General features: G+C 39.5%; 1 protein-coding gene across 7 annotated transcripts in view; it reads left to right on the top strand.

Annotated features, from left to right (window-relative positions):
• Window positions 1-14,791, top strand: part of LOC131421878 (sodium/hydrogen exchanger 9B2) — an 83,508-nt gene that overhangs the window by 39,007 nt on the left and 29,710 nt on the right. For 2 of the 7 annotated variants that reach the window (XM_058568783.1, XM_058568779.1), the window contains 4 exons: window positions 7,109-7,371; window positions 7,586-7,720; window positions 8,406-8,583; window positions 12,759-12,929. In XM_058568783.1, coding sequence (XP_058424766.1) covers window positions 7,631-7,720; window positions 8,406-8,583; window positions 12,759-12,929 — 439 coding nt within the window. In that variant the 5' untranslated portion in view covers window positions 7,109-7,371; window positions 7,586-7,630. Of the gene's footprint in view, window positions 1-1,080; window positions 1,301-7,108; window positions 7,372-7,585; window positions 7,721-8,405; window positions 8,584-9,926; window positions 10,042-12,758; window positions 12,930-14,791 lie in introns of those variants that run through there. The other 5 variants (XM_058568784.1, XM_058568780.1, XM_058568778.1 and 2 more) reach the window with 4 other exon arrangements.

Raw genomic sequence — 14,791 nt, 5'->3', positions numbered from 1 at the left:
GTATTGTCAGTTTGAGGGATAATTTTTAGATTAAGTGTAGATTTCTTCACCAAATTCCAGGATAACAGACAAGAGGACATAAAATTTAGAAATAGTCTCTGGATAAATAAATATAAATTAATCATATAACAGGAAACAAAACTAAAGAAAATAAAATTTTCAAGAAAAAGTTCAAGTAAATTCATGGATGATAAGTCTATAACAGAGTACTAGGAAGAAATTTTTTCTTGTCCTTTTAGTTTTAGGTTTTTGTTTGTTTTTTTATTTGTTGCTACCTCAAGACCAAATAGTATGATGCATAGATACTCAGTAAATACTGAGTATCTATCTATGCATAGATAATAATTTATGCATAGATAAATGCAGTATCTAACTGCAAAAGCAGTTAGTCTTTTCTCTTAGAACCTTAATTAATATTAACAAGGAAATTTTTTAAATGGACAATGAAAGGATAACATTTTATATATGAAGAATATTATGCAGTTGATGAAGATGAGTTAAAATTGACAGCAAAGGATATTTTGACTAGCATTCCTGAAAAGTGATTGTAAGATTTGCCTTGGGGTTCTGGACCAGGTGTTCCTCTACTGGATCACAGCTTGGTTTGTGACTTAGACCAAGTCACCTAATTTATCTTGGATGTTAGTTTTCTAGTTTGTGAAATTAAGGAGTTAGGCCAAATGACTTGCGTTTCTTTTGGTGTATCATAATCAAAATGCTGTAACTTATCAAGGGAAGTAACAGAACACTGAAGCTTATGTTATGGGGTACTTTATGCTGTGAGCAGATGGGCGTCTATATGTATAGCTTAGAACAAAGGAATTCTAAATAAACACGATGGATTCCAACATTAACAAATGACCCCTCAGAGTTAGTTCTCTCAGAGCTAACTATAAACTATAAAACATTATCAACAATAAAAGTAAAGTAATATCGAGCCAAACAGTTCAATGTTTTCTAAAGTCATGTTAATTAAATCCAATTGATGGATCATTGAAGAGCATATGACTGAAAGAAAAGGAAAAATATATTTCATTCCTGTGGTAAGAGGAAGTTGGATGTCACTAGAAACTTTTCCAGCTTTAGGAGAGGAAGAGTTCCGTTTAGGAAAAGAAGCATCGTAGATGCACTGAAGGAGGTTATTGGACGGAAGTTGGGTTTACCCATTCTTTCCACAAAGGAGGACCTGAGAGACGACAATGAGCGGTTTCTTTCTGGGGGAGACATTTACTTGAAAGTGTCTCTCTTGCCTGAAAACCAGTGATTACAAGTGGCACTTGCTTAAAGGAGTGAAAAACAGGTAAGAATATTTTTATTTACGAAGGAAATGAAAATTACCCCGAAAGGGGCGCGCGCGCCTAGACACAGTTAGTTGGAGGGGGTAAATCTAGGGAAAGGAAAACACAAGACATGGGAGGAGGTTTAAAGGAAAGAGGGTCAGCCTGCTGATGGGAACGCTAAAATCTAAAACACAGCGAGAAGGCTCCTGGTAAAGAAGCGACAAGAGGGGGACCCGCCTACGCTGGTCACCTGAAGAGAGAGCCCTGTCTTCCCAGCGCATCAGAGAAGACACCTCTAACAAGCACCACTAAAAGGTGGAGTTAAGCTCCAGACTGTGGTGTGGAAGCCGGTCTGGGGAACGACACCCGAGCACTGGGCTGCCGGCCTGCACTGCCCGCCCCGCAGAGCCGCCCGCGCGCCCTCGCCCGGGTCTCGGCTCCGCCGCCCCAGCCCCGGCGCCGGGGCCGCGCTCGCGGGCGCCCTTCCCGGGCAGCTCCCGGGGGACGCGCTCGTCCCGCACCCGGGCCGGCCACGCCGCCCGCCGAGAACCCGGCGCTGAGGCCGGGGACGCGGGCCCGTGGTCCGCCGCGCCCCCGGAACCGCGCAGCCCCGAGCCCAGCGGAGGGCGCGCGGGCCTCCCCCGGCGGCCGCCGCGCGCGGAGAGGGCGGGGCGCCGGGTGTGTGCGCGCCGCCGCCGCCCGGCAGGCCTGTTCCCCGACCCGCCGGCAGAGCCGGGTGCCTGCGCCGCTGCCGCGAGGTGAGCCCCCGGGGAGCACAAGGGGAACCAGACCCGGCGGGGGCCCTGTAGGCCTAGCCGGCCAGAGACCCGGAGGAGGGCGCAGCGCTCGGGTTGTGTCTCTGTTTACTGTTGCTGGTTGTTGCTGGCGTGGGTTTTTCTTGTTTTAGTTCTTAAAGCAACCCGAGGGTGTTGCTACAGTGGGCCGAGGTTCTGGACCCATCAGGCCCTGCTCACTGGAGAATGTGACCACCTGCTGAAGGCCAGGCTGAGTCTGGGGCTTTTTTTTCAGTCCTCTGCGCTGCACGGTGACGTTTAGGTCAAGCCAGACCGCATATAGGAGGAGGCCCCATAAGATTAGTACCGTGTAGCATAGGTGTGTAGTAGGCTAGACCATCTAGGTTTGTGTGAGTACTGTAGGGGAGGAAAAGAATTTCTTCTACCCTTCTAGGTTCTTCTGGCTGGTCTAAAATTAAATTGCCATGAGACAGATTAACAGGAGAAAAAGAAAGGTTTAATAAGGTATACATGGGAGAAACCCATGAAAACTAACTCACCAAAATGGCCACGGCGCTCGCCTTAAATACCATCCTCAGCTAAAGACAGAAGATGTTGGGGGTGGGGAAAGTCAGGGACTTGAAAGGGAAGGAAGGCAATTCACAGGTAGGTGAAAAAGAGCAAATGTTTGGAAAACAAGTGTTTGGCCACACAGAAACAGAGGAACACAGAGGGGAGCCCAACAAACAGACTTTTCTAGGTTCCTCCCTGTCCACCACCTAGTTCATGTTAGGCTAAGGTGAGAGCCTGCTTCCTGGGACAGGTTTCTTTAATCCGAATTCTTTTAGGCAGTTAAGGGTGAGGTAACAAGAAAAACCTCTGAGTCTTTTTTTCTTAAAAATAATCATCCTAAAATAACCCTCATGTTAAAAAAACACATTTTGGGGTCACAAATCGTGTTCCCCTTCAGTACCCTCTGATGTTTGCACAACAATGAAATTGCCTGAGGATGCGTTTCTCAGAACAATCCCCATAGTCAAGCGACGTGGCATGACTGCTTACCAGGCATCACCTTATTATCTCACCCTAGCCTCTGGTGCGATTTGTTGCCCTAAAAGATGAATAGCCAGAAGCCACATTTTCTTTAGCCTCCCATCAAGAAATCGATAATACCAGGGGATAGAGACAGAGCAGGTACCTTACTTAGCTAAGTCAACCTGTTTTCACTGAAAGACTAAAACCCCCTTTCCCCACTCGGTCTCTCTAATGGGGCCTCCACCTGAGGTTAGTACTGCCACAAAGTGCTCTCTTGAAGTTCTGCTTTACTGTTTCTCTGTAAGTCAAGAATGAAACATTTCAATTCAGCAAATACCTGTGTGTCTTCTCTGGGCCACACAGGCATGGGGGCAGGAGATACAAATATGAATGAAGTACAGTTTCTGCCATTCAGTAACTCAAACTCCAATGGGTCAGAATGTGCCTAACAAGAAATTAGGTAGTGTGATTCATGGAATACTAATGATGTGAGCAAAGTGACTGAATCGCATAGTATATTTCCCTGTGTATTAAGGTCTTTAGAATCATAACCCTATTGACTAGATTTTGCCTTTATTTTTATTTTTCTTCAGGATTTCCATAGAAGGCATTGTAGAATAAGTGGGAAAAAGTCGATGATGTAGGTCTGAGTCCTGGGGCCTACACCAAAAGTTGCTGTGCTGGATATGGAAGTTTGGCCCTCCCATCCATTCCTACTTGCTTCTCGTATGCCTTCTTGTACAGGAGAAAAAACTGGAAAGCTGAAATATTTCCTAGACTCCCTTCCAGCTAGAGATCTGGATGTAAAATTAGGGTCAGGCAAGTAGATGACTTGCTGGAGATTTTGAAGGCAGGGATGAGGCAGAGGCTGTCTCCCTGCTGTTTTTGGCAAATTTCTGTTGACAAGGAAGGTCCAGGAGACGCCAGTGTCCAGTCTCCAGAACTGTGGGTGTTGGGAGGGCCTTACAGCAGCAGGGACAGCCTGACTCAGCATTGTCGTGTTGAATCACCAGCTCTGTGGCTGTCCAGAGGCAGTTGAGGGAGGTGGGGAACATCTGTGTTCTCTGTCCAGGCAGCTTCCAGATCCCAGCTTCTCGGGGTCACAGCTTCAGGGTTGTTCTTGAACTCTGTAGTCCCTGTGGCGTCTCCCAATTGAGGCAAAAATAGTACATTCCCCAGTGGTTCAGTTCCTAGTGTTCTAGAAGTCAGTCCTGGAGGCCCAGCCTAGACCCTGCACTTCCAGCCCTTTCAACAATTCATTCCATTCTCTTTCTGCTTTAAATGCCCGGAGTGGTTTCTGTTTTCTGCACTGACTCTGATTAATATGTTTGCTCTGTAGCCTCTGAGTCACCTAAACCTAATCTCTTCAGTTTCTTTCGATGGGAATGAAGACATGAGGTGAGACACAGGGGCCTGCAGTGATCTGATGCCCTCAGCTGGGCTTGCCCTCGCCAGGTGCCACAGACCCCACATTGAGTTTGGCCCTGAAGGTATCTGGGTTTGTTACCCATAGACTAGATTATCTCTGACATCCCTTGCTCTACAAGTATAAAGTAAACCATTTCTTCATTTAAAACATTTACAGAATATGCTCTATAATGAGAGATTGTTGAATATCTGGTTCATGCCCGACTCTTTGCTAATCCTACTGATAATTGTAGGCTGCTGACAAACCCCAATGATAGAACAGATTTTTCCTCGGGGGGAAACTGCCTTCTTAATAGATGATATACTACTGTAATTTTAAGACCCAATGACTATGAATGGTAAATGCAATGAATGTGGCTGCTTTACTTAAAGTTAAGTTTTGGGGATTTTTCTAAATTTAAGTGGTTTCTGAAGTGAGACAGTTTGTGTTCTTTTAGGAATGAAAACAGCAGAGAATGAACAAAGCTGACCAGTTGTAAGTTGCTTTACTGAACTTAATAAAATACTGATATTTTATTTTACCTTTCCTCTTTGTAACACCTCTCTGCTCTCAAATAAGTAGTTTGGCATTCATGGTGGAGCTTATGGGAGAATAGGGAAATTTTTTTGAAACACACAACTGTATATTTGCACAAATAGCACATACTGTGTAGCATGCCAAGTTTTGATCATTTATGTTAAAAAGGACAAGAATAACATTAATAAAATAAATTCTCTAAGGCTTCGTTTTAGTCAATAGTTTATGTCTACTAGAAATAATCATTTATACTTGTTGGCTGCTTAAAAATATTCTTCATAATTTACACAAGTGGCTGATTTTGAGAATTTGATGAAGGAGGTAATTCTAGTGGCGCTGCCCAGGAGTTTCTATGTAATTCTACTAAAGGGAAAGGTGAAGAAATGACAGTGGTGAGTGTTACATCCACCTAATCAAGAAGCTGGCCTTGAAAGAAAGAGGTAAAAAATGTGATCACAGAAAATCTATGGGCTTAGGTAATAAATTCTTCAAGATTGGGGAGACCTTGTTCAGCTTAATAGGAGAAGCAAAAGGATTGTTAGAGATTCACAATAATTAGAGAAAAGGAATATGAGTGGCTGATAACCAACACTATTGGATCTTATCATGTGCAGGGTTGGAACCACCCTTGTCCCCAATTTGTAGATAAGGAATTAGTTAGAAAGAGGCTAAGCAATTTGGTATATGATGGAGCTGAACCTCAGAGCCAGGTTTGTCCAACTCCAGAGCCAGCAGACCTCATCACTTATTGTGATATTAGGGCTCATTCTCTGCGGAGGGTCAAGGCCGACTGCTGTGGTTTGGGAGGTGATACTCCAAATCTCGAGCCTCCTCTCCCTTTACTCTCAGCCTCCTCCCCCAGGCTCCAGCAGAGTTTCCCTCACACTGCACTGGCTTTCATGCCTCTATGCCTTTAATACAAGGGTTCTCTGAGCCCAACACTTTCCTGTCAAAATGCTGTTCTTTCTCATTATGAGTCTAAATTTTGGAGTAAGTTTTTTAATTCAAAAAATTATATATACATATATACATATATATAATATGTCATTATGTATACGTGTTTATTATATATAATAAAAATCAAACTGAAGGTTCTTTGAGATGGCTTTCTGGCTAACACTGTGTTTTCTAAGGAAGAAAAATGGTGGTGGTGGTGGTGTTGATGTTGGTAGTTGATGGTGACAGTGGAAAGGATATAATTTTCTTTGAAATTTTAAATTCAAACGTCTTGACACTTTGTTAAACAGAAAATGATTCCTTGAGACAGGAGTCCTGTCTAATTAATCCTGGTCTTTATGGCCTAGCATAGTGCCTGGCACATATTAGGCACTCAGATATGTGTTGAATTAGATTTTCCCTTCCGTTATATAATTTTCTCTTTGGTTCTACCTAGGTTTGTAGTTTGTACCTCTATTATAATATTCATCGTACATGTTGCATTAGGAATAACTTTGGTTACTAGTAAAAAGACAACTTGACTAATAGTGGTTTAAACCATTGCCTCAAAGCTTGGCAGCCCAAGACTGATGCAAGAACTCAAGGATGTCGTCAAGGAGCCTACTCCTCCTGTCTTACTTATCTACTCTACTTGGTATCAGGCTTTTTATTCTCTTGGTGGAGAGAGGGCTGCTGGCCCCCAAGTAGTTTATCTGCATTCTAGGAAGGAGAAAGGGAAGTGTTAGAAGCAAAGAGTAAACAGTATGATTCTCGAAAGGCCTTCCGTTATAGTTTGAGAATGAAAGCCGTCCCCAGGGACTCCCACTTACATGTCATTACATAGAACTGGGACACATGGCCATGTTCAGCTGCCATGTGGCTAGGAATTGGAATATTTGGCTTTTCAGCCTATATAGCATAGGCAGCCAGGGAAGAAGAGATTGAAATGGGCATTTATGGAGCTAGCCTCTAGGTCTGCCCTACAAATATGTTAGTTACATGGTATAAGTTTATTTTTCTTGGCATACTGTAAGCCTATAGAGAACAAAGGATGTGTTTTGGTAATCTTTGAATTACTCACAATAACTAGCAGGAGATTACCATTGCACTTATCACAGTGTCTAAGACATTGTGACTACTCAATCAATGTTGTTGTATTCTTTTTTACTTTAATTTAGAAATAAGAGATGGGCAAGAATTAGTGACTCTGGTTTCTCTGAAAATGATGGAATCCACAGATTTCTCTTTGGTGACTCATTTCCTCATTTCAACATTGGAAAATCACCTGGAGCTTTCCTGCTTCATCAAGTTGGCCCATTACAGAGGACAATTTAACAGTAATATTCCTTGGAATACGTGCAGTATAACACAAAAAACAGGATGGGAAAGAACTCATGAAAATATGATGGTCAACAAGGGCTTTTTCAAGAGAGGTAAAAAGGTAGATAAGAAATTGGATAATATATTGTAATCAAAGAAAAGATTAGCAATTGAAGGTTAAGAATAGTCTAATTTAAAATATCTTAGCCATTCAGAGTTCCAAGTGGAAAAATAAGTACAATTCGTTCATTTAAATTGCTCAAATTGCTGTTTAATTCATTCATTTAAATCCCAAATTGCTATTCTATATCTATACTGTTTCTCCTTCAAAATAGATCTTGTTCCTCTTCCCTCTATCATCTTACTCTTAATTGTAAATCATGGAGGATGAAGATAAGACAATTGAATGTGAAGATTCAGCACCATCCACAGAGATGAATCATGTAGCCTCTATGGATCAAGAAACACAGGTAAATCTGTGATCAAGTGTGGAACATCTCAACCATTTCCTTAAAGAAAGGACTATATACTTCCAAATATAGGATAGCAATATGTCCTCTTCGTTCTCTGTTCACTCAGTTAACGATTCTCCCTTTCTTAATCCCCAAGCCCATACAGTAGGTGTGACTACCAATTTTCCCAGTAGTCATCAGCAGCTGGCCCTACATGAAGCTGGAGAAGTGGAGAGCCTGTGAAATGCTCTGTGTTCCCAGCCGCAAGCCTAGAATGGTTCTGGTTTCTTCCCTGTCTCTTTTTATTACTTAAATTCAAGTAGATGAATGAATGTGAATTGGTTTTCATCACAGATAGTTATTTTTTTGTGAACCACTTTGATATATTTACCAACTATTGCTTTGAATCATATCTTAAATATGCTAATTTTTAAACCCAGCATTGCAAAACATAATGAAATTGTATGTGACTCAGGCATTTATAATGCTACAATAGTGACTCAATGGTAAATACTCCTAACATAGTTCTTGTTCCAAGCATGGGCCGATTAGCTAGTAATAAAGATGTGTATTTTGCCTTTAAAGTGTTAGCTTTGATTCTAGGAATGGGAATTTTATTTGTGTTGTGATGGCTCAATAACTATAAAAATGTACAGCAAATATACAGTTTTAAGTATTTTTTTAATTGCTTTAAACACAGAAGGAGACAGTTATGAACCTCAAAGGCATAGATGGAAATGAACCAACAGAAGGAAGTAACCTATTGAATAGTAGTGAAAAAAGGCTGCAGGAAATACCAACTGAATCAACTCATTTGCAAAGACTAAGACAGACATTTGCCTGTCCTCCACATGGTTTACTGGATAGAGTAATAACAAATGGTATGTAAATGGTAAGGATGAATTAAGAAAGAGAGGGTAAAAGATGAAGTTGTCATATAGTGAAAGATTTCAAATAATATGGTTTAAAGGACAAAAAATTTATTTCTCTCTCACGTAAAAACTACTGGGTGAAAAATTCACAATGGTACGTGTCTCTGCTCCACCCAGTCATCAGGGCCCAGGCTGAGGGGCTTAACCATCTTCGACATGGAGGGCTTCCAAGAGCACTGTGGTCACCGCCATTCCAGCTAGCAGGAAGAGGAAAAGAGCAGAGATCAAGAACCTTTCCTCTTCTGCATCTGAGCAGTCTCACAGGATTACGTTAGGGCTCCAATGAGAAAAGTGATTGAGAAATCACTTGTAAACGGAAAAGCACTACATAAATGTTGGTTGTTGTTACTGTTAAGTAACGCAACTAAAGTTCAAGCCAACACAGCTACACTTGCAAATGGGTCACATCATTTTATAAGGAAGGATCCTGGTTTGCAATCCAACTTATTCCTGTAGAGCTGCTATTACTTAAAACATTTGGGGGATCTTTCTTTGGGAATTTATCTCAGCACTATTTTGAATATTGTTAGGGGTGGGATATATTTGTCTTTTAGGAATGGATTTGGTTTTTGGAGGCAGCCAAACATTAATCTGATATCAATTTGATTAATAAATGGATGTTCAGATTCAGTAATGCTGTTTTTTGTACAAAAAGGAAGTGTGTATGTACATGTGTGTGTATTGTGTATATTGGAGGATGTGTAGCATAGTAGGAAAAAGGAAAAGGGGTTTGAAAAATGTCTATAAAGGAAAATTTAAAGACAATTTCCAAAATTGTGTTGAGGAATGACAGTGTCATTGGAGTAAATATATGGCCTCCCAAAGTAAATAGGTTGAAGAATGTAAGACATTTGATTTAAAAGTTATATTTACTCAAAAATCAGACTCACTTCTTTATGGTTATGATTCATTTGTGAGCTCTGAAAGACATTTTTACCATTCTCAACTGGGACGATGGAAGCCAAGTATAATATGTTATACTTTAGGCACTAGATAGGTTTTCACTGAAATTAATTTTCTAAACTAGCATGAGAAAAAATATCAAACTGTATTTAAAACACATAGAGAAAACCAGTTTCCAAAATATACACTGGTTGATAAGGCAACAGATAATTTAATACCTTTTCTGTCCTTTTTATTATTTTTTTAAACTTTTACCATTCAAATTATTGCACATTTCTAGTGAAAACATTTACAATAAAACTGATATGGGTTGACATAGGAAAGGGTATAAATGAATGATGTGATTTGGAGACTCATTTTTTTAAATTCTATAATCATTATCCATACAGCTGCCTGAGAAACAGGACTTACAGTGTATGAACACCTCTTCACTTGTATTCCTATACTTCTGTTCCTGGGGCTTACAAGATGGCTTTCTCCTGTACTGCTTCCTGTGCCCATTCAGTATGCATAAGTATTCATCTTAAGAAGTAAATCTTACATGTGAAAATATGATTTTCCAAAATCATAAATGAGAAGTAAATTATTAACTTAATTAAACATGATTTAGAGAAACCTTATAAATATACATTTACTGTGTATTTAGAACTGCATTTTGAATATGGGAAAGGAAAAGAAAGTTAGAGATTTAAAAAAAAAAAAGTGGTCTTGAGGTGGAAAACTACCTTGCTGGATTTAGTATAAAATTGGGTTCATGCCATGATAAAGTAAAATTTAGTAGCTGGTAATTCCTACTTTGCCGTTATACCTCCAATACTGTATAGAAATTTCAGCTCCTATAGCCAACTGGAAAATACTGAAGGCTCTAAGTTATTTATTTCATTGTAATATCATCACAAGCCTAGAAAATCAGGAACAATTCTGTAAGGATTTAAAAAATGGGACATTAGATTCGATCTCTAGCAATATGGTAGACAAGGTTCAGTGAACAATCCTCTCATTTATGCCAAGATGAAAACAGTATTTTAATCTTTTTGAATGTACCTTTTTTCTGTCAAGGAAACAGGAAATCATCAGACACTAAAAATAAACTATAAGTAGGGGCGATAAATATGCACTCAAGCTGACTTTCACCCTGGAGCCTTCTGCCAAACACCAGTGAACTTGAGATCCATTCTGAGAACCATGAGAGTGTAGGAGGCCACGCTAGAGCCCGCTCAGGTGGGAGAAGTCTGAAAGGAGGCATCATTCTCCCTGACCCGCACAAAGCTGGATCCCACTGTGGTGGTTGCAGATGGGGCCTCCAACCTGTCTCCACTGTGGTCCTGGCTGGGGGACGGGAGAGTCTCCACTAAAAACGTGTACTTCATGCTGGTCTGTGCTCCAAAGTCACAGAAAAAACTCAAGCTGAAAATATACCTAAAAGTGATCACAGAGTGGAAGCTTCTAAGCACATGGTAGAAGCAAATTCTGATCCTATCTAGGAAAACTCTTATTCAACATAAGGCTTCAACAATTCCCAAAGATAAAGTTCTATGGAAGAGGTCACTGTTGCAAAAAAATTTAAAAAAATCACAACATGCACAAGGAAACACATTTCAAAAATGTGTAATATCAGAAAATAGAATATAAAATATTTTTGATATCTGTAAAGAAGTTAAAGAGGAGATAGCAAATTTGAGTACAAAACAAATAACTATTTTTTCAAAAATGAACAGATTTTAATAACGACCAAGTCGAATTTCTAGAAATGAAAGACGTAGTATAATAATTGAAATTTAAAACTCAGTGGATAGATGAGGCAGTAGATTAAGTGAAAAGAGAACTGGTGAACTAACAAGTGGAGCTGAAGAGATTATCTAGAATGCAGTGCACACTGACAAAGATAGAAAATGTGAAAACTAGGGTTCGCAACATGGAGAAAGGAGTATGGCTGTCTAATCCCAGTTCCAGAAAAAAAGAATAAGAAGAATGGGGAAGAGGAAATATTTGAATAAATAAAAACAGAATTTTCCAGAATAGGGGCCTGCCCGGTGGCATAGCAGTTAAGTTCCCGTGCTCTGCTTCGGCGGCCCAGGGTTCGCAGGTTCAGATCCCAGGTGCAGACTGACGCACTGCTTGTGAAGCCATCCTGTGACAGCGTCCCATATAAAGTAGAGGAAGGTGGGCACGGATCTTAGCCCAGGGCCAATCTTCCTCAATAAAAAGACGAGGATTGGCAACAGATGTTAGCTCAGAGCCAGTCTTGCTCATGCACTCACAAAAATATATTACAAAAAACAACAACAAAAACAAAAAGCCATTAGCGTGATGAAGAAGGCTACAATCTGGATCAGATTTTGATGGAACTGCTCTCTATTTAAAGCAAATGCCCTCAAGATTCTACATCTTGAAATAGGAAGTGTGGTTCCAGGGTTGAATCCACAAAGAAGAAACTGTGAGATACAGATGTCAGTGGAGATTTAACTGTGCTTTTATTAGGATTCTTGTTGTCTTGTCAGTGCTTTGGTCACAAATTTTGAGTTTTGAGTGGTCTTCCTCAACTTTATTTTTCCCATAAGTCTTTCTATTTTCAGTGTACAATTTTGTAGAACACAGGGTTTTCAAACAGGGAAACATATTTTGCATTCTAACAGAAATGCCTCTACTAAAGCAAATACTTTAGGCAACAAGATAATTGTCCCAGATGAAAGGTTTGAAGTGCCATAATGAATGATGACCTAAAAAAAAAAGGTAGTATGTGAGTAATTCTAAACAAACATTGCCTATCGAAAAGAAAGAATGATAATGTTTAATTCAAGGCAGAACTAAAATAGTGGAGTGTGATTCTTCAAGTATTCTCATGTTCCTGTGAAGAGGCTAAAAGATAGTGATTGTTTCTCTTTTTATTAACTAGTGATATATTTATGGTAAAATTAAAAAGAAAAATAAGGGAATGGTAAAAAAAAAAATTCAAGGTGGTAATTCTAGCAGTGTGAAAGGGGATGGGGGATGGGATTAAGAGGGGCACGTAGGTGCATTCAAGGCCCTGGTAATATCCTGTTTCTTAAGGTGGTTGGTAATTACCCAGTTGTTCATATCACTGGTGTTCTTCAAAACTTACACATGGTTATAAACATTTGTATGTTTATTCAATATTTATTTTTAAAAACTTTGAGATTATATCAAAACCTGCATGTGACAACTTATTGATAGAAACTAGTTTTCCTGATTTATTTCAGTTACCATCCTCGTTCTTCTGTGGGCTGTAGTTTGGTCAATTACTGGCAGTGAATGTCTTCCTGGAGGAAACTTATTTGGAATTATAATCCTTTTCTACTGTGCCATCTTTGGAGGTAAACTTTTGGGGCTCATTAAGTTACCTACATTGCCTCCGCTGCCTCCTCTTCTTGGTAAGTGCCAAACACTGCCTGTTTTCTTCAGCGTAAATCATATTTTTAAAATAGTAGTTTGGGAAATAAAGGAATAAACTATTTCTGAATTTGCTGTGCTGGACCTAAAAGCTGATTGTTAAATTTTGATGAGTTTTATGAGCCAGTTGTCAAACACAGAGATTTGAAAAAATTAAGTTATATATACTTACAATTAAATAACTTGAATTAAACACAAGAGCAATACTCAAAACTGATCACTTCCTAATTATTTTACTACATTTTCCCCTTATCTCTGCTCTTGAGATTATGAAAATACTATATCATGGTGTGTCAATGCCCATCTCTTCCCAACTCCACGTTCAGTGACATCAAGTTGGTAGGTTAGCATCAGCCATGATGGAAGTATCTGTAATCCAGAAAGCAGCAAATGCTACAGACCAGGGCTTAATATGTTTTAAGTTGCTCACATCATTGACAAACAAGTGAAGTTCCGACTTTTCATTGAAGTGAAGTTCCATATTTTCATTGTTTCGTTTTCATCTTCATTGACATAAACGAAAATATCAGCCAACATTCATGGTGACACTACACTCCCTCGTCAGTGATGTGAGTGACTTATTTGCTAAACCAGATGGTAGTCACGGTAAACTGCAACCATAGATGGTTGTGGATGCAGGAGTTCAGCGATGAAAGCATCCTGTGAGAATCAATTGGCTATACAGAACTTAGAGTGATGATTGTAGTGTATGTGTAAACTGTGTGCTGCACCTCCTCTGTGTCAGTGAAATTTATAATAAACTGACGTACATATATAAATCTGCATACTTTTTTTTTGGAGAGCCACTTGTTAAGCTTTTATAAGCACACCATGGGGTATATTGTACTATCATTGTTAAAAAAATTAGCCAAAAATATTCTTCCAGAAGCCATGAGAACTGCCCAAATGTGACACATAAAAATTAGTCTTAAAACTAGGCATTTTATCTTTAATGTTTCTTTTAAAAATTCCATATTACGAAATTTCAATGTACCACTTTCATTATACCACAAAAGACATTTTGTGTCCATTTCTCACAGATTTATAAATCACTGTTTTATTTAAAAACCATGTACTTTTTCCACGTGCATATTTGCACATATTTCCTAAATAAATTTTTTTTCTATTGTATTAGTGAGGACCATCAGGATTGGTTAACATAGACCAAAATTATTTGCTTTTGAATTTGCGATGAGCAGTTGAAGCTAAATGTAAAAAGAAGTGGAATTATTTACATCTTACTCTGCACTGTTTCTCAATGTATTTTTCAATTTAGGTAAAATTTAAGTTATTTCACGTAATTCATATTGTTTATCATGGATGCTTTTTGTTCTCTAAACTTTGTAATCGAATTATTATTAAAATGGGTTGTTTCTGAGCTGGCCCCATGGCGTAGTGGTTAAGTTCAGCAAACTCCACTTCAGTAGCCTGGGTTCGTGGGTTCCAATCCTGGGTGTGGACATACACCACTCATCAGCCATGCTGTGGCAGTGACCCACATACAAAATAGGGGAAGATTGGCACAGATAGTAGCTCAGGGTGAATCTTCTTCACCAAAAAAAAAACAAAAAAAAAGAATTGGTTCTGAGTATGCATGTATGCTATGATAAAGGGTTGGCAAACCATCTCTTCTTGTAAATAAGATCTTATTGGAACACACCCATGCTCATTCATTTACATATTGTCCTGGGCCGCTTTTGCACTATAATGGCAGGGTTGAGAAGTTGTAACAGAGACCATGTGGCCCACAAAGCCTGCAATGTTTCTTGTCTGGCATTTTACAGAAAATGTTTGCTGACCCCTGCATCTAAATCAGTGCTTCTCAAACTTTATTTTCCAGAGG

This window comes from Diceros bicornis, chromosome 25 (assembly GCF_020826845.1).
Source record: "Diceros bicornis minor isolate mBicDic1 chromosome 25, mDicBic1.mat.cur, whole genome shotgun sequence".
Lineage (NCBI taxonomy): Eukaryota > Metazoa > Chordata > Mammalia > Perissodactyla > Rhinocerotidae > Diceros > Diceros bicornis.
The sequence above is the reverse complement of the archived record's forward strand: the minus strand, read 5'-3'. Positions and strand labels throughout refer to the sequence as shown.